Source organism: Schistocerca piceifrons, chromosome 2 (genome assembly GCF_021461385.2).
Source record: "Schistocerca piceifrons isolate TAMUIC-IGC-003096 chromosome 2, iqSchPice1.1, whole genome shotgun sequence".
NCBI lineage: Eukaryota > Metazoa > Arthropoda > Insecta > Orthoptera > Acrididae > Schistocerca > Schistocerca piceifrons.
The window spans coordinates 581,175,918-581,201,873 of record NC_060139.1 but is presented as its reverse complement, the minus strand read 5'-3'; the positions used below and the strand labels follow the sequence as shown (position 1 = coordinate 581,201,873).

Sequence of the window (25,956 nt, the reverse complement as noted above, 5' to 3'; positions counted from 1 at the left end):
CACAGAACATTAATCTGTTTATAAACTGATGGAGCTCCTTTGTATGTCTGTCTCCTTGCTGTTACACAAATTTTAAGGAAATAATAATTGTTAATCATACTTCCAAAATGTTAACATTTAATAGCGATTTTGCCATTTAAATATTTTATCCTATGGTTGATACTTTCAGTAAACAAGCCCTTCTTAAATCCAAACAGGAGGTAACCTAAAATTAATGTATTTTCGGAAATGAACTTAACTTTTTCAGAACTGTGTACGATTTTAATAACTAAACTAATTAATGGATATTCAAATAAATCTCAAGAATAAGCATTACAACTAGGAAAAAGAAAGATCTGTAAGTGATTCTATTATCTGTATGAATAAGGAAGAAAGATCTGCAGGATAACTGGCTTTTAAAATTTTATTTAAAATATTATCCACTTTGTGACAGCTTTGACTGAAACAGAGCTAATTGTTTTGATATTTCTAGAATAGAATAGGTTAGACCAACAGAAAATTCATTTAATTCTTTCTTGTATATATTTCAGTAGACCATCTTTTGAGCTGTTTGTATAAGTTTTCTGGATTGAATTAGAGTGATTATTGAGAAAACTTGCTGTGTATATATTATTATGCTAATTTCTTTATTTTTCTATGTTAGCTCATCATACTGCAGTTTGGTTAATTCATCAGTTTTCCCTTTCAGCTACACTTGAGAATTTTTAAAACTGGGTCTCTGAAGTAATAATTTTGAATCAATTTTTCAAATAGAGAACTTAATCTGCTATAAGATCTGTTGCACAATTATATTTGTGCTAAGCAGTTTTAACATAATAATTTTGTAGATAAACGTTTTATATTGATTTATCTGAAAGTGTTTTAAATTTAAAACTGACAATCACATATAAACATCAATTCAGCTAATGTTTTTAAAAGACATCTTTTAAAAACCATAACTCGTTTTTCCAATTAAATATTTGATTGTGAATTTTCTACTATAGATAACTGAGTATTGTGATTCAGGTGACCTCTGCAAAAGATCTAATGTTAATTTTTGTATCCCCATATATAAAACAAACTATCTGTTGTCAGCTGTGTACATTTAAGACAGAAGTGTTTGCAACTTATGTAAAATCGTATAACTCATTTGTGTCCTCATATATAAAAAAATTATCTATTGTTAGCTGTGCACTGTCATGATAGAAGTCTTTGCAACTTATGTCAAGTTGTATAATTCATTTTTTCTGTGACCTCTAAAAACTATAATACTGCAATCATCATAATTTACAGCATCTTTTCTACTGACTGCAGCCGACACTATAAAATTCAAAACTTTCCACAAACATGTAGTGAATTGCTATGAACGTGCTCCAAGTGGTGGCTGTTAAAATTATATAGCTAAACACTACTAATTTATACATACATACTACTACATTTTTGTTATGAAAAAGTCACACATTCTTATTGTTTTGATGTGTTGTTTTTTTATTTTAACTATGGCTTCTTTCTTCTTCTTACTCCTTCTTCATTAACTGTTTTTAATTTGTACTCCTCTACTTCTCACATCTGCATCTACATTTTGTGTGGTTTCTTAGAAGCATAGATCTCAAGTAAGCTTCTGTTTTTAGTCCTCTCCAGCTGACAACATTACTATGCTTTTCATTTATCACATAACTAAGAAATGAAAAATTATTTCTAAAATACTTCATAATCTGTGTCTAGAAATTTGATTTCTTTGTTTTCTTTGCAGTGTTGAACAGCAGGAACCAAGAAGCCCATGTTCACCTTCAAGTGATTACTAAGTGATCTCACAACAGACTTGAGTCAGTGATGCAGTCTTCCTCTTGATGTTCTCTTGAGAATTGCTGTAAAAATATGTCTTCATATGCTTAGTGCTTGTCAAATCATATGTTAAAAGTAGCAGTAATACAAATACTTACAGAAATTTAAAAAACATTTTCTATTTTAATTAATTTATAGTGTATACTAGAAATTCTGTTGCTATTACAACTACATATTTCCGCACCAGTACTATAATGACTGTCTACTGATAGTACTCATAATCTTGATATATACTAGGACCTATTCCTTTTCAGTTCTAAAATTAGAATCATTATTATGTGTCACAATATTACAAATGCACTCATTTATCATTTGTATGCAGTTGTTTTATTCTGGATCATATAAATGCAATCGAAACAGGCCTTGGAAGATCCAATAGCACCGATTTACTGTTGTGTTGGCCTTGGCCAATAGGCATCACAGGACACAAATTTGGAGGGTCATGTGGTCAGCACACTATGCTCCCAGCTGTTGTCAGTTTTTATGACTGGAGTTGTTACTTCTCACTTAGGAAGCTGTAGCTTCTTAATTGTCATCACAAGGGCTCAGTGCACCCCATTTGCCAAAAGTGCTTGGAAGTCCCAGATGGTCACTCACCAAGTGTTAACCAACCCCAGCACTGTTGGATCATGTTAATAAAAAATATCTATGAAATGAATTTGAATAATCTTCCTTTAGCAATATATATTCTGGATGAAATGTAGCAATGCATTTGTATGTCCATTGCAAAATATGACCCATATTCAAGAAAAGGAAAGCTCATTGCAACAAAAATTACGAGGAAATAGTATTGTCTGAGTGTCATTCATAAAACAATCATAGTCTCGATTTTGTGTTTAAATGTGCTTCATAAAATAACCTAGACTTTTTAAAATGCCTCCTTGAATGTTTTAAGTTGAAATATATTTTTCGTATCTGTATAGTCCTAACAAGTAATATCGCTTGTAAATACGTCTGGATTGCTTCCTAATATTTCATGTTAATTAATTTTTTTCTACTATAAATTGCTAGTTCTTCAAAAATTAGGACAGGAACATGTATGAGAAATTTCAGACTCCTACTGATAGTTACTAACTTTTTTACAATATTATTAAAAATATTGTTAAGTATTTTTGTTGGATAAACATTTCATCCTCCCCCCCCCCCATGACCATGGACCTTGCCGTTGGTGGGGAGGCTTGCATGCCTCAGCGATACAGATAGCCATACTGTAGGTGCAACCACAATGTAGGGGTATCTGTTGGGAGGCCAGACAAATGTGTGGTTCCTGAAGAGGGGCAGCAGCCTTTTCAGTAGTTGCAGGGGCAACAGTCTGGATGATCGACTGATCTGGCCTTGTAACACTAATCAAAACGTCCTTGCTGTGCTGGTACTGCAAACAGCTGAAAGCAATGGGAAACTACAGCCATAATTTTTCCCGAGGGTGTCCAGCTCTACTGTATGGTTAGCATGGAGAGCTGCATCAAACCAGTCTCTGGACTGAAAACCACAACAACAACAAACATTTCAGAAGAGGATTCTCTGGACCTAACTCCATGTATTAACCTTATTGCTCTCTTCTGTAATACTAATATTCTATTCAGGTGCAACTCTGCTGTACAGCCCCACAATTCAATATGATAATTAAGGAATGGATGGATTGTTTCATAGTATGCAGTTTTAGAGTTTGGCTTGGAACTATTTTTGCCAGTTGGCTTTCAGATACAAGCTACTGCTTACAATTTAAGAGGGCATTTAAGAGACTAATTACAAGAGATTAATGTGGTTTATACCAGGAAGATCTTATTTTGTAGGTGACACCATGAAAATTAATGTTATTGCTTCCACTGATGTTATACCACATATATTGTTTATTTCAACATCATGTGCCATGGAAATTTATTGTATCTTGCATTAACCAGGAAGAAAGTTCATAGTGACATTCAATAATTCATTGAAACCACAGACTGCAATCATAACAGGCAAATATTATCAGAAGCTGAATGTTAGGATAAGCTGTCCCTCCATAGTAACCAGCAGCCCATAAAAGGGCAAGAGACTGTTAGACAAGCATTTCTGAGAACAGCTGATCCAGTGTATTAAAACCAAAAACATATAAAGTTATCGAAATTCTGAAAGCAGCTGGATCCCGACTTAAATTAATAAACTACCAGAGGTGACTTGGCCATAAAATAAGCAACAATAACCCTATTTTATATTTCTAAAATATTCATTAACGAATGCTTACACATATATACATAAGATACTGCAATAGACTGTTATTTACTCAACATATCTTTAATTTATGAGATTGTGCATCTGGCAGAATTCCATAAGCATGTCTCTGAGTTTGACTATTTCAAACAAGTCATGCATCCAACTGATCAAGAACAAGTAGTGCTTCACTCACAATACTAAGACCTTCGTCCTCCCAGCTCTATCTTCCAACAGGACAGATCAAAGATTCCTACACAAGAACTCAAATAACATGCGCTCAGTGCAACACTCAACTACAGCACCTCACTTGCTTGTCACTTGTAGATATTCATAAACTGAGAAACTGCCTGTCGCTATCCCACCACACAGTGTTCTAAAAGCCAAATGACAACTGGATACTCATCAATACAACTTGTATCAACTGCCGCCCACTACCAAAAGCATCCATGGTAGTATCAACTGATCTTCGTGCTACTTTTCTAAAAACCACATATCATATGATTTCATACAGGTTCGGTTCTGTAAGGTCAGAATATACGACAGCACTCAATGGCATATGGCAGTACATCATTACGATTACACTTTACAAACTGAACACCTTCCTCCAGTCAGCTGTTACTTACCACAGTGTGGTAAACATGCTTTCTGCTGTGGTCACTCATAGGCTCCCTTCCCAACTACCCAACAGCATTCAACTCTGTCCCTGTGAAGAAAAAACCACTAGGCAGCAATCGATAGCAAAACCCCAGTCGATTTGAAGAATCTTGCTAGCTGGCACACTCATGATAGCTAGTTGTTTTAAATGTTAGTAGCTGGCATTTACTGATGTTGGCGTCTAGGCCTTGGCTTGGAAAAATATATGCTACTTCTGTTACACCATTAGTTACAGCTGACTGTAATGCCTCCAAGTCTTCCTCATAAAACAAGAGCGAGATGTCATCAGAATAGCTCGCTATATGTGGGTTGAAGGGTTGTGTCAGTAACAACTGACACAAACAAAGAAGAGCAAGGTACCAAGGATTGACACCTGTGGCACCCCTTGGATTACTACATCTGTAGAAGACCGGAGTTTTAGGACCTTATTAACTATTTTACGTAGAAGCTTAGTACACTACTTGCTGTTTGTCAAGTATGTGGACAGTAACTGCATAGATAAATCTTTGATGTCGTATGCCATCAGTTTCTTAATGAGCAGCCCATGGCTGATTGAGTGGAAAGCTTTGGAAAGATATTAGAATACGGTGATTGTCTTCATTCCGCTGTCAAGGAGTCTGTACAGTTTATGGAAACATTCATTAACTTATTTGTTGTGCAGTGATCTTCCATGAAACCATGTCATGTTTCTGTTAACAGTTTGTTTTTTTGTAAAATAAGTAGACATCTGAGAAATCCTAACAATTTCAAAAACCTTAACAAAGATAGAAATGAATGATATTTGGTGTTAATTTGAAGTCTCTTTTGTATTTCCATTCTAATACACTGGTTTAGACTACGAGGATAAGCATTTTCCCTAATACTACTTATATGAGGTATGTTAGTGGTTTAACTATTTCCTTTATGCATTTTTAACTGTAGCTCTCAACATTCCATCTCCCCCCCCCCACCCACCCACAGCTGAATATTTTTTTTGATATGGGGATTATTTCATTTTCCTTAACTTCATGAAATTCAAATCCACTGTTTGATTGATATGATTCAGTGTATCCCTGATTATCACTGTTCTGGCGGCTTTTGTAAGATGCCTACTCTGTTATTTGTACCTATCATGACAAGGTTCCTCTCTAAAATCAGTTGTGTTAATATAACGAAGGTGACTGGACCAGCTTTTATGCTGTGCAGCTGAGAGTGTTCATCTTAATTCCAAGGAACATACACCTGAAGCCTAGAAATATGACCATATGCCTACTGGTATATGCCCTATCAAAATCACACTCAGTCAATTCTAATAGATATGAAAAGACTTCAAAAGAGTTTCTGACTTCATAGAACTGAAAGTTTATTGTCTCTAGTACATGTGACAATACTTAATGGTTACTGCTGATTGAGTTGCTGTTCTAATAAGCTGCACATACAAGGAAACCAGTCGTGACTTTGCCTGGTATTGCCCATACCATAGGTACCTGGGCCATGCACAGCTCTGTTGAAAATGAATAGCTCATTGTAGTCATAGGATGAGCGATGCACATTGGCTTTCATGCCCTGCAGCTAATTTGCTGCAAATAATAACCTGTAGCTGTGATCCTGCAGTCAAACAGTCTATGTATTGACAAGATTTCGAGTTAATAAAACACTTAAATAGAAAGTAAAAATTAAATGAATAACTTAATAACAAGCATTCTTTTCTAATGTCTGTAACTGATGTAGCCGGCAGAGAATTATGTTGAATAATGTTTATTCAAGATATGATATCTCAAATAAACAGAAAATGTTTCTACAATGATCAAATATAATATAGACAGAAATACCCTTCTAAAATGCAGTAAAGTTACACCAAGAATATTATGAGAATAGGGGCAAAATCCGCAAACTAAATTGTAATCAAATATAGGCGAAAACTAAATCCATTTTGTAACCACAATATACGAAATGTACATCAGTTCAAAAACAGTTCACAGTTCAACATGATGCTTTACACAATGACACATGCAATACAAAGAATAGTAACTCATACTATGTCTGTCATCAGTTCCGTAATACCAGCAGAATATGTTAGAGTTCTACTCTGGGGCACACTCAGATTTTCTAAATATACAGTCCCTTGAGAAATTAAAATATGCTAAGAGCCATTCACCGCCCATATTTATCATCCACTCTGTCAAAAACCACGCTATTCCACAGGCAGGTCTGCCATCTTCCAGAACGAACATACAAGTGTCCCCTTCCAGATCTAACCGAAAAATGCCCTCAAAAGTTAACGTCTCATAGAAGCTGTTCATCGCCCTGTATCTATCAACTATACGTCCAAATCACCAACAGTACCACAGGCAGGTCTGTCTTCTTCTAGCTCAAATATAAAAGTGTCCAGAATCGGTCCCTTGAGCTCTTCACTCGAAAGTTTTAGTCTCCACTTGACTTCCATTATGTTCCGCTAGTGTCTGATTTTCCACTGGCTGAAGGCTGTTCCCACCAAAAATACATTGTTCTTACATGGTGTAGACAACATCTGACTCATCTAGACCACTTCCCAGACTAAACCAATATAATGCAAGAATATTTGAGGAAAGAAATGTTACATATATTGGATCACTCTGTAACGTTCCCTGGCAGCACACACACTGTTAATAAAATGAAATGACATTTAATTGTACTATGTACGCCACTATGAAGCAATTCGTATGTACTGTAATTGTTTAACAAAAAAAATATTATTTAATTTTGTATAAAGGACATTCGTTATTATTATAATATTTTCTGTAATAATATTCTCGATGTATTTATGATTGTAATATTTCTATACTCATAATGTAATTACGAAATATGTTAATATCTGCGATAAAAAAATGTAAAATACAGCCACAGAGGAAAATAATGTTGTAAGGTTACAAAGAGATGTTAATGGTCAGCAATAATATAAATATCACTGCATGGTGTGCGTTCTTTGTCGTCTTCCTCGAGAGCTGAGAGAGAGAGGAACCTGTGACATAGCATTTTATGAATGAGTAGACTTCCTTTGCCTGTATCTATCTTAAGCCGCCATTAGAGGAGAAATTACAAAGTAATGTAAGTTTGATTATTGTTGTGGTCTAAATACATTATAATTTATCAAAATTGTGTATTACTAATGTAAATTAGCTTGCCCATGTCATCTATAATATTTCTTTAAAGAGTTCTCAGCATTTTTAGCGATTATCGTTGGTGTTGCTGGGCTGTGCCGCGACCGAACGATTTGCAGCGGCGGCACATTTAAAAAATTGTTCCGCTAAAAAATTAACCAAACCCGTAAACCGGGAGCAGATAAAATTAGCAGTGAATTACGAAATATTTTTCTTTTACAGCGATCCTGAGGCTGACGGAATTTATTACTGGTTTTACGTTTGTGCATTCATAGGCGGATAATTAACGTTGAAGTTGTTAATCTGTTGGTTCTTTCAATTTCTAAAACAAATAACTTAAACGTATAGTGGTGTGTGTTTTGTCAATGATAATTAAACGTTCAGGTCGGCTTGGCAATATTTAACCATTTTATGCTAACAGAGACAGCCTTGTGTTCCATAGCTAACGCTGGGAAAGAATTAAGTAAATATTTAAAAAAAAACCACTACATTTAGAAAATGTGTGCCAAGGCCGAAATACGTAAAAAATTTCATTTACACAATTTTCAACTAAATGTTCTTAATCAGTTAGTATGAATTTATCAGCATGAGAGGGTTGCTAAGGTTCACATAATTTTAAATGTGCTTAATTCTGTCTGAATGAATTTTTATTACCTCACGTAAATAAGGGGTTCTACAACAAAGTTCGTACTGAAAGAGCAAATAACAAAAATATTTAAAGCAACATAACATCCCCATTTCCACTTTGATCCATTCATTTTCAATTTATATATATATATATATATATATATATATATATATATATATATATATATAATTTCATTAAATTGGCGCCCAATGTGGGGCCCGAATAAGCAGTGGCTGCAAAGTACCCATGAGATAATTAGGGAATTATTGTAGTCGAACTTTGTTGGAGAACAATTAACAATTTTTTCATGTATTGCCTAACCAATATTGTGGGATAATACCTGTATATGATTTTTTGCATGAGAACACTATATACCCAGAGGCAAGCTGAATAAGAGAGCTCATTATATCATGAAATTAATTACCTACCACAATACCAGTGGGCAGCTGCACCCAAGATAGATCACCAAAAGGTAAAGCTACAGTGTAGTTGTCCTGTGGGTGGTAAAGTAGCCTCAATGCGGTGTTCTCGGATCATTAGTGGTGTGCTTGTTGTTAGTGTTTTTTTTTAAATAACAGGACATTTGAGTAGTTAGTCATCGTAGTATATAATAAGTGTGTTTCAACAAATGACCGGACATTTGAGTAGTTAGTCATCGTAGTATATAATAAGTGTGTTTCAACAAATGACCATTTCTTGTGTGATTATGTCAGTGAAACCTCAGTGTTAGGATATTTAGTTCAGATTTTGTTTCTTTTGTTGACTATGGTTAGATTGCGTAGTCAGAAAAATATAAACATGGATAATGAACAACAGTTAGCAAGCAGTGATACCGAGTTAGAAAGTGGGGAACAAAGTAATGTTAGTGGCGTAGTTCAGGATGTACAATGTGAGAATCTGGGGGCAGAAGGGCAAGAAATGTTGCCACTGCCAGCCAGTGATTCAGTTGAAAGTAGAAATACTGTGCCACCCACAAGCACTAGACACGGACCAGAGAGTGGTGAGGTGTCAGAAGTGCAATCATTAAGAGTTATGTTCGAGCGCATGCTCAATTTCCAAGCTACGTTTATGCATGAACAAGCAGAGCGTGATCGACGCCATCATGAGAGAGATTTGCAGTTAATGCAATCTTTGGAAGCTATGCAAAGTGAGATTATTAGTTTGAGACAAAACTATGAAACCATACCCAAAGCGGTGCAAGAACTGAGCGAAAGAGTAGATGAAATCAGTGTACTGGCTAACAGGATGGAAAAATTAGGAATTGACACAAGTCAAGCAATAGAGTAAAAATGCCCGAACAGGCGAACAAAATTGAAAAGGAATTTACAAAAAAACAGACGAGGGGTTGCACGCCGCGATTGAGGCCAAGGACTTGGCCTCGAATGCGGGACCTAAAAAGGGCGGTGCACACTGACATTCCACTGTGGCAGCTCAATGTCAGCCGCCGTCTTGCGGAGCTGGAAAACAACTTATTGCACAGCGACGCACAGGCGTGTGTCACGCCAGCCAGGTACAACAATGATACGCATATAAATACAGCAGTGAAAGATTGCGACTGCGAGACAGAACAGGCAACCAATGTTAAAGAAACAAACAAATGTCACTCCAAAATAGTGATTGAAGAAAGCCTGATTAAAAACCGACAGTTTCAGATCTTTACAATGGAGATGAAATCTGTTCACCCTGTAGTATTTATCAAGGGATTTAGAAACATTTTGCCTGGCGTTTGGTGTCATACACAGAAAATACAGTTCGTTATGTCTTACATACAAGGAGATGCTGCATTATGGGCAACCGAAGCAGCTGACAGTTGCGACACATATGAGCAATTTGAAAAGGCATTCTTGGCCAAATATTGGTCAACATGTATTCAGGAGAGATTACGGAAAGAGGTATATAATCCAGAGCCGTATTCTCCACTATTAGGCAATTTGCGAAAATATTTTGAGAAATACATTAATAGGACCCGTTACTGGGACGAGCAGATTTCATCCCGGGATTTGATCAGACTTTTGAAATCACACTTGCCGATACACGTAAAGGAAAAGCTTATACACGTACCGGAGAACGACATAGAACATTTCTTGTCTGTTCTGGACTCAATTGACCTGGTTCAGGACGATGTTAAGGCAGCCTCTGAGCAGGCTAGAAGTAACGGAAACGGTTACAGAAATGGTCGAAATAACACGCCTCGACCAAATAATGGAAACGGCGGAGGTAACAATAGGAGACAAGATTATGTACAAAACGGGAATAGAGGTAGAGACCGGAACGGCAATAGTCCGCCGGTGAACAATGACCGGAAAAGGAGGTTCGATGACCGATATTCCCACCAAGCAATAGTAGATGAAAAAATGCCAGGGGGCCGTGGAACACCAATACCTATGACGATGCAAACCGAACTTGGCCACAGAACCAGAGGCCCAGTCCGGACCGGCAAAACAGTGAAAGATATGACAATAACCGACCGCCACCACAAAATGCGCCAATTGCGCAACCGTGGTGGCCGACGCAACACAACTTACACATAGTGGAGGCCAGCGACACAGAGCAGCCACTCCCATCCACCAGTAATAATCCAACAAACTAGATTCAGCCGAGATACGCTCTCCATCGTCGGCTGAGGTTTGGAGTGAGAGCAGCCCGACACAGAATAAAACATCGGAAATCTGTATCCTCAGGTACAATGACGGGGTACAGATGGGACATGAATTAATAACTGAACCACCCACGTGGGTAGGAGCACAAAGAAAAAGTACAACCGATAATAGAGATCAAAATTAATAATATTGATGTGCAAGCAATCGTAGATACAGGTGCTACTGTCAGTGTCATGAGTATGGACTTATTCAGATTACTGGGGAAAGAAAAGCGTATGCTGACTTTTCCTGTGAACAATTGCAAAGTCACTGGAGCCATCAGTGCACAGCGACAAATAATTAAACTCCAAGTGCGGGTAGAGATGTATATAGGGGGAGAAGCCATAGCGTGCTCATTCCTGGTAGTAAAGGGTTTAAAGGTAGCCTGCATTTTGGGGGTAGATTTTTTGAGAGAAAGGGAAGCAGTAATCGACCTTTCTCGGGGAAAATTAAGTTTGATGAACACGGGTAGGAGGATAGAATTGTCCACGCTCAGATGTGAAGAGGTACCTGTGCCTAATTGTAATGCTATTAACATAAAATGTAGGAATCAGTGGACAATCATTCTCTAGGACAAAATCTCTATTATCCAGACGTGCAAAGTGATCCATTAAAAGCAAATGTGGACGCACTTGTGAAGAAAGTATCACAGTCCGAAAATTTGAACTCAGTGCAACAGCAGGATTTGGTACAGATATTATCTAACTATGCAGATGTATTTTCAGAACGACCAGGAATTGTTAGGGGATATCAATACAATACCGAGGTGAAGCCTCACAAAACGTACTGTCGAGCTTCATACTCCATTCCTTGGTCCAAGAAGGAAATAGTAGCTATCTCTTAGCAGACCCCCACTCAGGGAGAGTGCAGGGACTGTATCCGCATAAGGATGTGAAAATATTCCTACAGTAAATGACTAATAGTCCTATGTGTTATGTGTAAAAAAAGGTACACCACTCTTTTGAAAAATGAAGGAACATTAATGATGTGTGATCTGTAGAGATAATGTACTAGTGTAGAAGTATTTAGTTAAAAGAATATGATTGACTTTCTCTTTTGTTTATGAACATTTGTGTTATGTCTTCTTTTAATTAGTGTTAGCTTAAACATGCTCTACATGTCTGCACAGATAACCTGATTAGTGCAATTATTTATAGTATAAATTGTGACAGAGATCAGTCAGGAGGAACATTTTAGTAGTGATTAGTTTGTGTACTGCATAATATTCTATATATGTGTCAAACCTGAAACATTTCTTGGTACAATCTTTTCTATTATATATATTGTAAGTAGGCTGTTTAGGTTTTTTATTGGTAACGCCACCTCTGTATGAAAATCACAGGCTGTGCTGTGTGCAGTCTGTGGCTGCTTTGCATTGTTGTAATACTCGCCATTGTAGTGTTGGGCAGCTGGATGTGAACAGCGCGTAGCGTTGCGCAGTTGGAGGTGAGCCGCCAGCAGTGGTGGATGTGGGGAGAGAGATGGCGGAGTTTTGTTATTTTGTCATGAACTGCTATATATATATATATATATTATGACTATCAAGGTAAATACATTGTTTGTTCTCTATTAATATCTTTCATTTGCTAACTATCCCTATCAGTAGTTAGTGCCTTCCGTAGTTTGAATCTTTTATTTAGCTGGCAGTAGTGGCGCTCGCTGTATTGCAGTATTTCGAGTAATGAAGATTTTTGTGAGGTAAGTGATTTCTGAAAGGTATAGTTTAATGTTAGTCAGGGCCATTCTTTTGTAGGGATTACTGAAAGTCAGATTGCGTTGCGCTAAAAAAATATTGTGTGTCAGTTTAAGCACAGTCTTGTACAATTTTTCAAAGGGGACGTTTCATATGACGACCCTGCCAGGATACCTCACTGGAATCTTCTGATTTTTTCTTGTAGTTTGTGTAATTAGTGTAGCTTTTGTTTATTGCTAGCGCGTAATTGTAGAGAGGATCTCCTTTGTAGTTGCAGTCTTTCATTGTTGTTGTGGCATGCATGTTAATGTGCACCAAGTATTTCGCTGCTGCGCTTGCAGTTAACGAGATATTATTTTCAGTGCTATATTAATGTGTTCTCTTATTGTTGCTCTTCAAATTGTGTTTTTCTGTGTTATCGTGTGAAATATTGTGACAATAATGGCGTGTGAAAAACGTAATACTAGGCTCCAAAGTAAACTGAGGAATGACAGTGAAGACGAAAGCAGTGTGTTAGCGCCACCGAGTAATGAATTAACTAATGTTCAAAGTAGTAATTTGGTAACTGTGCATAGGGAAATGGAGCGGGCTGCAAACAATGGCGTAGACAGTGAAACAGGTAGTCAACAGGGAAGCATTATCGATCGATCGCTCGGCAACAGCTCGCCTCAGGAATCCGAAATGACAGGACACAATTTTGCAAATACTGTAGATTCAGGTTTTGCGTCCTCACCGTTTTCTCAAATGAGTTAAGACACATTTTCCGCTTGTCAAAATGTGAATGTTGCCAGTGCAAATTCACTGCCGAAAAGCACTGAGGAACATGTTTCAGACACCAGTGCATTGTTATTACAATTAATGCAACAAATGGGCCAAAAGCTTGAAAAGTTAGACGCAATGGAACAACACCAGAGACAAACACAGCAACAGTTAGACACAATGGAACAAAATCAGAGACAAACACAGCAAAAGCTTCAAAAGTTAGACACAATGGAACAAAATCAGAGACAAACACAGCAAAAGCTTCAAAAGTTAGACACAATGGAACAAAATCTTCAAAAGTTAGACACCACACTTGAACAAACACGTGAACATTTAACTACTGAGTTACATAAAATCGAATCGAAATGTCAAAAAGTCTGTAATGACGTAAAAACACAAATTTGTGAGCATTTTCAACCTATTTTTTCGCGGCATGAAAATGCATTACAGAATCACGAAGCAGCCATAAAATAACTGCAAACTATTGTTCATGAAAATCATGAGACCTTGCAAGCTAAATTTGACTCAGTTGCATCTACCGATTCGGTTACGCAACTTGCAAAAACTCAGGAAACTTGAAGGACACAGTAGATTCGATTTCAACACAAATGGACACTCTGAAACTTGGTTCAGAAAAACACACTGAGGAAATAAGTACACTATCGGAGAAGGTAGCCGAACTTTCGGATCAGTTCACTAATTTATCTACGAAGGTAGATGATAATCTGAATGACACAAAACCGGTAGTCTTTAATGACACAGAAGAGTGCGAACAAATTAGGAAACTGAAACAAAATCTGAATCAAATTAATACGCAACACCAAAGAGAAATCCGGGAAGTACAAGATCAGCTGACACAGGTAATACAAGAATTACATATTTCAGAGGATACTCGCGCTCCAGTACAGGAAGAGGGACATAGAAATACGGAACAGCCACAAAATAATAACACAGCGCATTTCGGAAGTTATGAAAGAAATTGGCATGGTGCACCGAATTTTGAGATGGAACCGCCGACACGACGTAACAATGACCGATATGCTACTCGCCGACACGATGATTTGGACTATAAGCTGTTCATTACTACACGTAAATTCAAAACATTTAAAAATTCTGGCAACGACATTCATCCACAAGCATGGCTCCATCAATTCTCTCATTGTTTTCCTCCCAACTGGTCGTTAGAGCACAGATTAGAATTTATGTGTGGCTACTTAGAGAATGAACCAGCTGAAAGAATGCGATCGGTCATTCACGATTGTCACAGTGAAGGAGATTTTTATCATGCCTTCCTCTCAGCATATTGGTCTCAAGCTACACAAGACCGAGTAAAACATAGCATCATAATGATGAAACATTTCGAACAATCTGAATTTTCCAGTCTTGTGAAATATTTTGAAGACATGTTGCACAAGAATCAGTACCTGTCAAACCCATACAGCCCCTCAGAACTCATCCGCATTTGCTTAATGAAATCGCCTGAACATTTAAGAAATATTATTTTGGCAGGACGTTGCAAAGACGACATTGAAGCTTTTCAGGGACTGTTACAAGAATTAGAAATTGACACAGACAGTCGTGGGATGCGAAAACAGGAAAACAATCACTACAGGTCACATCCGTCACAATTCCGTGACGACAGAAACAATAACTGGACACGACAAGTCTATTCTCACAACACAAATCGTGACCAAAACAGACACCACCCTTATGACAACCGCTGGCAGAGTAATAGTTACAGAGAAAGATCGCATTTCCGTAGTAATGACTATCACAGAGACAATCAGAGAAACAGACAATATGGGAACCAAAACAATTATTATCAAGGGAGGCAGAATAACTTCAGACGCAACAGTTCGACGCACAGTTACGATTCAGGGAGAAATTCTCCACCACGTGACGGACAAGGAAGAAACTACGGAACCTACCGACATGACGACAGACGATATACTCGTAACGACAGACCTGAATTGCATCAGAACTGGCGGGATTCAAACAGAGCAGGGCACTTTCGACAACGTGAATTTGTAGAATTTAGGTCTCCTAATCCCAATAACGACGCGCGCCAACAAAGAAACAGACAATGACTCGCACCGCAGGCAGCCACCTGCGCCGGCTGGCTCAGGGAAAAATAGCATACACACTAACCTTAAGAAAAATTCCAGTATTGTTTAATGACGTATACCGCACGATAATTGCGTTGAAGCTGAAACTCTGCGTACTAGGAAGAGTAAAGGTTTACACCACATTTCACATGTAAGACCGTTTATTAAATGATAATCTGCTGTTTAACTTAGTCTTTGCCATAAAACTTTTCACTTTACATTGCTAGTATGCTTTGTCGGACTTAGAATCTATTAATATGCAACAATGTTTGAAGTTAAATATCCAGTCAAGAACCAAGAGAACTTATTTAAACAGAAATTACGAATGCATTGTTATAGTGAACTGACGACACAGCGTTATGGTGTGTGTACATTCTTGCTTGTTAGTTGCACGTTTACGTAATGACTATAAGGCTCACATACTTAGAACATTTACCAGTACTGCTTATGAGTTTTTAATGCAACATTTTGGTTTACTTGAAAATACATTCTGGATTTAAAGTACTTTCTGTGGAATTAATGATGACTTAGCATTTGGTTTCTTTGACAGCTACACGATTATATCACGACACTACTAATGAGTGACAATTTACAATGTTGTTTTTGCGGTGTATCTGTTTTATATCCGCACAGTTTTTCTGAATTCTTCTTGAAAGCAAAACATGTTTTAGTAGTAAGCTACAATGTGAGAGCCTTTTTCGTAGCACAACAATACTTTACAGTATAGTACTTTCTTGATCACTAATGTATGTAATAACTACGATATCTATACACAAAGCATTTCACTTTCGTTTATGATGGGGTAAGTACATTGACTTCTGCAGAACTTAGCTTTCGGAGGACGATAATTACGTCACTTCCACAGAATTATCTTACAGCAAGACGCACATTTAGCGCTACAGGACACGCATTTGAGTGATTAATTTTGTACTTAAAACATTTATTTTTAAAGATATTTGAAGTACAATGATACGAAGTTTTTCCGTGATACATTTCATTCCTTTGCTGTAATCTTTAGCACCTGAGTGTATAATTACATTGATCCTCAGGGGGGTACACGCCTACTTTGTGTACCATGTGTTTGGTAAGCACAAGGAGCCCTAGCTAATATGGTATTTGCTTATACAACTTTACACATCGGTACCATATTTCTCCCACACAGAATTACACAGCTACCTGATTATTTAACAGAGAAACAAACATTTTTTTACTACATCAGTGACACATGTTTACGGAATTACACAGTTGGGTAACTTCACACTTATGAAATTGTATTTTGTCTGTACTTTGTGAACTGTTCATATTTTTTTGGAACCATTGTGATACTATTAGAGCTTTGAATGATATATTTGGTAAGGGAGCATGATTTTTAAAGTACGTTTGAGGTAGATGACACTATTGAAATGAGCAGAGAATTTTTTTTAGGTTTTGAAATTATTGGAGGAAGCTACGACGATTTTGAGATTTGGCTGACGTTTTATGATGTTATTATTACGATGATGATGTGTATTATGCTGTTGAGGTATGTTTATGATCAATAAGATGATGATACCGTATATGAGGAGTTTGATTATGCTAAGTATTTCTTATGATGAAATACTGAAGAAGTGTCGACGAATAAGGTAAGGAATAATGAGTAGTGATTAGGGACTCTGATTTGTGGAAAAGGTTGTTGGAAACCAAGAATCGTACTTTAAGAGTTATGAAATGTGTGTATATGCGTGAATGTATCACAATGCTGGCGAAAATTTTTTGGACACTGTTATATTTACAGGATTTTGTATCTACACATTTGCAACGCAAATTCTCGACCTCTGAAATTTTTTATATGAGACTGCCACTGTAGCGGAAACTGCTGTCGTAAATATTTCCGTAAGAAAGTTAAGTGACCACCTGCGCGTAATGCGTCGTGGGCACCCAGCTGTGTCAGACGCCTGGAGAAAAAGCCATTAGCGCGTGCCTTTTCAGAGCACAGGAAGAAAAAAAAAAAAAAAAAAGGGAGGCCATTATCCTTGCTATTGACGTTCCTTTGTAGAAAGCATCGGAAAAACGACACGGTCGAACTTGATAACATATGATTACACTGTGGAGCTCTTAATTTATGATTTACTGAAATGTCTAATGAAATGAAGAGAAATATTTTTATGTCTATACACCTGATTATGACTACTGTCTCTCTAGTTGAGAGATTTTTCTACTAACTTATGAAATGCCTAATGACTACTGAATGATGTTCTTATGCTTTACTTTGTACATAGTTGCTTATTTCATTTGAAATCTAGTTTCTAGCTGCACTGCAGCATTGGTTAAAATAAAATTTTATAGATGTACTAATATAAATATTTTCTGTCTACAGATCGAGTAAATAATAATTTTTTTCAAAAAAAAAATGAGGGAGCACAGAAAGACATTTACCTTCACAGGAACTGCATACATAATTTACTTTTCAAGTACTTGGTAACTTTTTTGGTAGAATAACTTCTTGTGGTGCACAACTTTAATTACTTAGACATTAAGATGTGATTATACATTTCCCTTATCTGCATTGTTATCTTTAGTGTACTATTTTTTCTGCTTGAGCTATGTCATGTTTAGGTATTTCATTTTCTGCTGCTGCTTGCCAGGCATAGTGCTACTGAATTTTAATTTGTGTTACTCTGCTAAGCCAGTTTACTACTGATTTACTTTTCTTGTTCGCTGCTCATTGCCTTATATTAGTTGTAATTTATGCTGCTTGCTTTGCCTATTTAAATTTTTTGTCATTGCTGTTTGTGTTAATTGTTTTGTGCTGCTGCATTGCCTCGTCCCTTAGTTTAGCATCTGAGCTCAGTAGATTTAAGTTAGCTTAAGAGGGGGTAGAGTATATAAGAAACTGACTATGGAGAATAGGGGAAGAATGCATTGAGAAGTGATATGAAAAAGATTTGGGCCAAAATGAGTATTGTACAATGAGTAATAATTATTTTGAAAGAAATATGAATAGAATACAGGAAGGAGGTATAGATAGGACTTTTTGGGAATAATGATGAATGAAGGGAGATCTCCAAGAAGTAAAGAAAGTTTTGTTTGCAAAATACTGCAGTAAAACAAACCCTGTCCTTTCCTTGTGTTATCCCACTATGTTTTTGTGTACCCTTGCGTATTTGTCTTTTTCCTGTCTTTATGTGTTTAGCTAATAAGATTTATGTTGTAGAATTTTCTGATAATATGTTATTTACTTTGTAAAGATGTTTAGATATTATTTATTCTGTTTTGTTTTAATGCTCGTGTGTGAAATTAATGTTTCGAAACTATTCTCATTATTTTATGTATTTACTTATTTCATAATTCCTGTAACACTGATGTATATGTTTATTTCGATTCTTTTGTAAAGCCCATATTACCACAAATGTTATCTGTACTATTATGTTCTTTAATGATGTATTTTGTACCTTTGTAATTGTATTTTCATGTTGTAAATTTATAATTGTATAGACACCAGTTCTTCAAATTAAATTACATTTCACTGCACACATTTCTGTTGCTCATAGTATATGGACAATATGTGAGAAGTAGGGACTGATAGTGTTTGCACATGTGTTAATGATTCAGCAAGGGGCTGGATAACAGCATTGCTGGTTCTAAGGACAATTAAAAAAAAAACTTTCTGAGTGCACGAGTGGTGGTTTATGGACTTGCTATCTTCTCTGCAAGACTCTTCGATGGTGATTGTGCACCTGCACAGTCGCAATAGATGGCTGCTGGCCGTCTATACAAGGACTATAATGGGTCTGCATCTTTGATGGCCCACCAATACCACAATCTCTACCAGGACTACAGTGGGTCTGCTCTGTGATGACCTACCTACCAATATTCTTCAAAACTTCGAATGACTCTGTTGTGGGTTTGCTCTTTTGTGACCCATTACCTGTCTGCATGTCGAGAGTCAGCGGTGTCTTTCCGTTGGAAGGACAACACTACTTCTTCAAGACTGCATGGAAATCCACTACTTCTGTGTGCAATTTCTTTTACTAATGAGACTTTGTGAAAAAAAACTGTAATTACTATTATGATGAATGATCAGGACTATCTTTATGGACTGTGAGAAAATTTAGCTTTTGACCAACATTGTATCAATAAGTGTGTGCATTTGATTTCTTTGTTATTGTAATTATGAAAATTTTTTTCAAATCTGTATTGGCCACTGCCCAAACCAATTTGTAAAATTTTTTGTGGGGAGCATGGGGGCTATGTAAGTAGGCTGTTTAGGTTTTTTATTGGTAATGCCACCTCTGTATGAAAATCACTGGCAGTCTGTGGCTGCTTTGCATTGTTGTAATACTCGCCATTGTAGTGTTGGGCAACTGGATGTGAACAGCGCGTAGCATTGCGCAGTTGGAGGTGAGCCACCAGCAGTGGTGGATGTGGGGAGAGAGATGGCGGAGTTTTGTTATTTTGTCATGAACTGCTATATATATATATTATGACTATCAAGGTAAATACATTGTTTGTTCTCTATTAATATCTTTCATTTGCTAACTATCCCTATCAGTAGTTAGTGCCTTCCGTAGTTTGAATCTTTTATTCAGCTGGCAGTAGTGGCACTCGCTGTATTGCAGTATTTCGAGTAATGAAGATTTTTGTGAGGTAAGTGATTTCTGAAAGGTATAGTTTAATGTTAGTCAGGGCCATTCTTTTGTAGGGGTTACTGAAAGTCAGATTGCGTTGCGCTAAAAAAATATTGTGTGTCAGTTTAAGCACAGTCTTGTACAATTTTTCAAAGGGGACGTTTCAATATATATATATATATATATATATATATATATATATATATATATATATATATATATATTTGTGTGTGTGTGTGTGTGTGTGTGTGTGTGTGTGTGTGTGTGTGTGTGTGTAGCTGTCAGATTGACAGATTCGAACCCAGAATAATATCAATAATATGAGACCCTGAGAACTTTATTTTCAAACCAGTATTATCAAAGAGAGTAATGCACCCAGTAGTGACCCGAGGGCACCATGGGAGGCAAACTTATTGCAAATTTAAGTAACGCAATGTTACACACAAAGAAGCTTCAATTGAAGCACGTGCAGATCGAATCAGTAAAAAGAGCTAGCCTGATACAGTCCAAGTCAATTTTAGCCTACAGAGACTACACTGTAGTTATGTAGGACCTTGCAAGTAAAGTGAGACATAATTTCAAAGGAGTTATTGAACAATATGCCTGAATCCGGCTGGAATGCACAGATAAAATCTACTCGAACATAAATATAGATGATTTTTGGGCAAACTAATACGAAATTTTAATATTTGTTACCATGTACGCAATTATTACACAACTTGGTAAAGAGCGAACAAAGAAGTTACGAATGTGCTGTTACAAAACATTGCACAACGGACATTGTAACTGAAAAGAAAAAAAAACTTAAACAAAACTGCAGTATTGTGTGGCAGAGACAGACAGTGACTGTTAAAACTGCAGCAATACGTCACGAGATTGTTTTGAACAAGCAATAAGAAACTGTATCATCGCCGTGTGTGCAAGTGGACAAGGAACTAACACGACACGAACAGTGAGCCGATTACAGACGGTGGACCAAGCTAGTGTCAAACTATAATTCTTTGTGTGTCAAGGGACGCCAGGAAAGCGCATTGACTACAGAGATACATTTTGTTCTAAGGTGAAAACTTGCGTGTGACTAATAACAAGTCATGACATGGTGAGAAAATATTGTGTGCCCATAAAACGCGTTACTGTGACAACGAAACATTGTGCAAACCAGACTAGTGAAGGCCTACTGAATAATAACTGCCAATAACTGTGTGCGTTGTGACTACGAAGGCTTTCCCGGCGTAATAATTGATAATATTCTTCTCGGGTATGCAGCCGGATCATAACGTCTTCATGACACAATATTTCCGCGGTCCAACTGGCCGCCAACTTCAGGTGAGTGCGCTGGTGCACAATCTCGCCGGAACTGACTGCCCAGCGCAGACGCAGACGCACTTGACCGAGGGCTGAACCCTCTGCTGGGGGCGAAGTACTAGCGCTTTGTGCGCTTCACCTTCTAAAATGATGGGGTGAAAATGTGAAATGACATGGTGGGTGTTTTTGCTACTTGACTTTTGTGCTGGGGGATTTTTTTTTTTTAAATAATAACAGAAAGATTAAAGGACAGTCAGAGGAACAGTAAGAGACGCTGAAAACGAACGGCCTAAATGGCTGGCCGGTAGGGTCGGATGACTCACGCTGAGTTGTGATGTTACTTTCTCCATGCTTTGCTACCTAGGTTCCAGATGTAGGAAGGTACCTGGCCCGTCACGTGTGTTTCTGCTAGCCCTGCAAATAATTGCCAGTCGTCTGGCGTAAAGATGGGGTATTTGTCAATTAGGGTTAATTCCTCCTTGGTCATGAAATTTAGCCACTTGAGCTCATACTTGCTAAAGCGGTGGGGGTGATGGGGGAGGGGGGGCGGGCTAGCACCTGCTGGGGAAAGAGGGGTACGGTTGTTCGAATGGGTATGACCCGTCCTGTATCGACGCCGCAATGTTTTTAAGGAACGGCTGCAGCTCGTGCGCATCTGGTATTTTCATTTTCAGTAGCTGTGACTTCTTGGCGGTAGACTTCTCGGCATGGGAGGAGTCGGTCGCTGCCACAGCACCCTTGCTTGCAGCTGCCTTGGCGGAGTGTGACGACTGTGGCGTCACATCGTCGGTTTCCATAGGGGCCACGTCCTGCATTGCTGCAGGGGGCGGAGCGGCGGTTGTTTGCGTGGCCGCGTCGACCCCCACCGGACGACTCACAGCGGGGGCGGCGGCGGGAACTGGCGGCTTCTTCTTGATAGCCCGCAGCTCATCGCGCAGCTGTTGGAGCTGGCGATGGACTGCTGCGAGCTCCTCTTTCAGGGCGGCCCTTTCGGCTGCAAAGGCGGCTTGGAAGCCGGCCAGAGCTTCGTCGGTAGCGGCCTCGCGTCGGCGTGGCTCACACCCCTCGCTGGAGCGGGGGGGCGGGGCGGCCGTCGAGGCGCGTGACGTCACCGCAGGACGTGGTGCGGCGAGCAGACGGCGTGACTCGCGGAGGTAGCCGCAGCTACGTGAGTTGGCGGCGTGCGGCCCGCCGCAGTTCACGCAGCTGCAGGCCACCCCACGAGGTTTCGTGCAGCTGCGGGTGTCGTGAGCCGCCGCGCACTTCAAGCACGCGACGACGTTCTAACACCCGTGCGCGGTGGGCCCCAGCTGCTGGCAGTTGTAGCACTGGAGCATCGTTCCGTTCCGCTGCGTTCTCTTGTGCCTTGACTGCCGTTGGCGGCTGCCGGTGAAACCCATCGCGTTGATGAGGACTTCCAATGCGGCGGCTATCTGCTTCCCAGCCATGGCGTTGCGTGCGCGGATACGATGTGCGTCGCAGCGAGTCCAGCAGCGGAATGGTGCGGGGATGCGGGACTTCCCAGCGCAAGCGGCAGCCCCTATATAGGCCGCAGAAGACCCACAACGCGTGCGCGAGGTGGTGCCGTAGATGCCCTCTAGCGCAGTAAACATGCCGCGCCGCCAGTGGTCGAAAGAGGCGAAATCGAGATATCGCTGTCAAAAATAAGAGAAAAAAATTTTTATTCCGACGATTGAAACGCAGACCGTTGTTTTTTAATGTCAGATAACACTGGGTCCCAAGTCTTACTTAAAAGATAACCCTTGTCTCTATTAATAAGATTGTCAGATAAACGGATCTCTATGGATTCTTTTAAAACACAGTCCCAATAGCGAGATGCAGGGGCAACCATTTGTGTCGCATCATATAGCATTCTGTGTCCCTCAGTGAGACAGCGCTCCGCCACTGCGGATTTCTCAGGTTGAAGCAGCCGTGTGTGCCGCTGATGCTCAACACATCGGTCCTGAATGGTCCGGATTGTCTGACCAATATAAGCCTTCCCACAGTGGCAAGGGATCTTGTACACACTGGGCTTCCTCAAACCCAAGTCATCCTTAACAGAGCCAAGAAGCGCTCTAATCTTGGCTGGCGGACGAAAAATACTTTTGATATGATATCTTTTTAGAATTCTTCCTATCTTCGAGGAAATGCTCCCAGCAAAAGACAGAAAAGCCACCGATTTGCAGGTATCTTCTGGTGGTTCAGGCGATGGTCCAAACTGGAAAGCACGACGGATCTGTTTATCTGTATAGCCATTCTGCTTGAACACAACCTTAAGGTGGTCCAATTCTTGTGTCAAGCTTTCTCCATCTGAAATGGCATAAGCTCTTCTCGCCAAGGTCCGCGGGACCCCCGTACGCTGGAACGATGGATGACAGCTAGAAGTATGCAGGTAACGGTCCGTGTGCGTAGGCTTTCGATAAACACTGTGTCCCAGTGTCCCATCATCCTTTCTGTACACCAGAACATCCAGAAACGGAAGCTTTAATCACTTTCCACCTCCATGGTAAACTTGATGCTAGGATGCAGGGAATTAAAATTATCTAGGAGGCGGTCAAGAGCTTCTCTCCCATGAGGCCACACCATAAACGTGTCGTCAGCGTACCTCCAGAAACAGGTTGGTTTTAAGGACGCCGTCTTCAGGTTGGCGACTATTGGGGACAATGGGCTCCCCATAGCCACTCCGTCAGTCTGTTCAAAATATTTGTCATTGAATAAAAAGTACGTCGACGTCAGCACGTGGCGACAAAGCCTGGTTGTTTCCTCATCTAGTTTCTCACCAATTAATTGCAAGGATTCTTCCAAAGGAACCCGGGTAAAAAGCGACACGACATCAAAGCTCACAAGCAAATCGCAGGGACTAAGAGACAAGGACTTTAATCTCTGAATAAACACCATAGAATTGGGAATGTGATGTTCGCATTTACCGACGTGAGGGCCAAGAACAGATGCTAAATACTTGGCTAGATTGTAGGTAGGAGCACCCAAGTTACTCACGATCGGACGAAGCGGGACCCCTTTCTTATGAATCTTGGGTAGGCCGTATAGTCTCGGTGGCACGGCAGCACCAGGACGAAGTTTTTTGAGAACGTCGTCAGGTAAAGAACTCTTCTTCAGCAGTGAAAGCGTCTTCCTTTTTATCCGTTCAGTTGGGTCGTCCTGCAATGTTCTGTATGCTGAGTCCTCAAGTAAGAGATCCATCTTTCCCAGATAGTCATCACGTGACAGAAGAACCGTTGCGTTGCCTTTATCCGCTGGTAGAACTATCAGATCCTCGTCTTCTCTAATGGACCGGACGGCTGCCCTTTCGAGAGAGGAGATGTTACTCCGTGGAGGCGGCGCCCGCCGCAATGTATGTGAGACCTTTTGCCTAATCTCTTCAGCTTGGTCCTCCGAAAATTTGGACACTGCTTGTTCGACTTCGTACTACGCCATTGTTTTGTAATGTTTTCAATGTGTGAAGTTCTGCTTTATTTTGCTGTCTTTACTGCAATATATAAAAAACGCGTGATTTTTAGTTAGCTGTCGATTTCTAGATGCAGTTAGTGGCGAAATTTGGGAGAACTTGTGATTACAGATTTCTCATGGTCACTTTGTGCAGAGTCTCACACACGTTAAACATCACTCACAACTTTCAGTGCACAGTACACATCGAGAATAACTTACACAAACAAACAGTTACAAAGACGTTTCTAGAATTAGTTGACAGAAATAATGTTTTGGACAGAAGATCTTAAGGATATGGATTTGCTTACATCTGTTTTACAGTGGCGTTTGTCTGTATGAGTTATTAATTTTATTTAAGTATGTTGTCAAAGCATCTGAAGAAATTCACTGATTAGTGAATCAGTGAATTTTTAGTAATATGTACATATCTCCAATTCTTCTAACAAATCCATTTCATGCCCTTTATTTAGTTGGTGGAGCACTTTGACATTTTGCTCTGCTTTTCGAAATGGGTGTCCTTTGTTGTGTGTGTGTAGCTATTGCTGATGTTGTGTGTCTGTCGTGCATGTAAGTTTTAATGTGCTCTGTGTATCTGGTGTTGAAATGTCGGTGTTTGTCCTAGGTAGAACATGGAGCATTCCTGGCATGTTAATTTCTATATTGCACAGTCTGAGAATGGGTCATGAATACACTTTATATTATGTATTAGTTTCCATTTTAGTTTATTTTATATACAAACGTTGTGGGGATGGCGAACCAAAGACTGTGTTTTATTGGCAGAATACCATAAAATTTAACAGATATACTAAAGAGGCTGCCTGCACTACCCTTTTCTTTCCTCTATTGGCGTACTGCTGCGTAATCTGGGATCCATACCAGATAGGATAAACAGAGTACATTAAGAAAGTTCAAAGAAGACCAGCACGTTTTGTATTATAGCGGAATATGGTAGAGAGTGTCACTGATATGATACAGGA

General features: G+C 39.0%; 1 protein-coding gene across 2 annotated transcripts in view; it reads left to right on the top strand.

The window, feature by feature from the left end:
• The window catches only part of LOC124776965, a 252,457-nt gene extending 250,519 nt beyond the window's left edge, over positions 1–1,938 (top strand). For both annotated transcript variants that reach the window (XM_047252205.1, XM_047252204.1), the window contains one exon: positions 1,733–1,938. In XM_047252205.1, the coding sequence (XP_047108161.1) occupies positions 1,733–1,738 (6 nt within the window). In that variant the 3' untranslated portion in view covers positions 1,739–1,938. The remainder of the gene's footprint in view (positions 1–1,732) is intronic.
• The last annotated feature ends 24,018 nt before the right edge of the window (positions 1,939–25,956 follow it).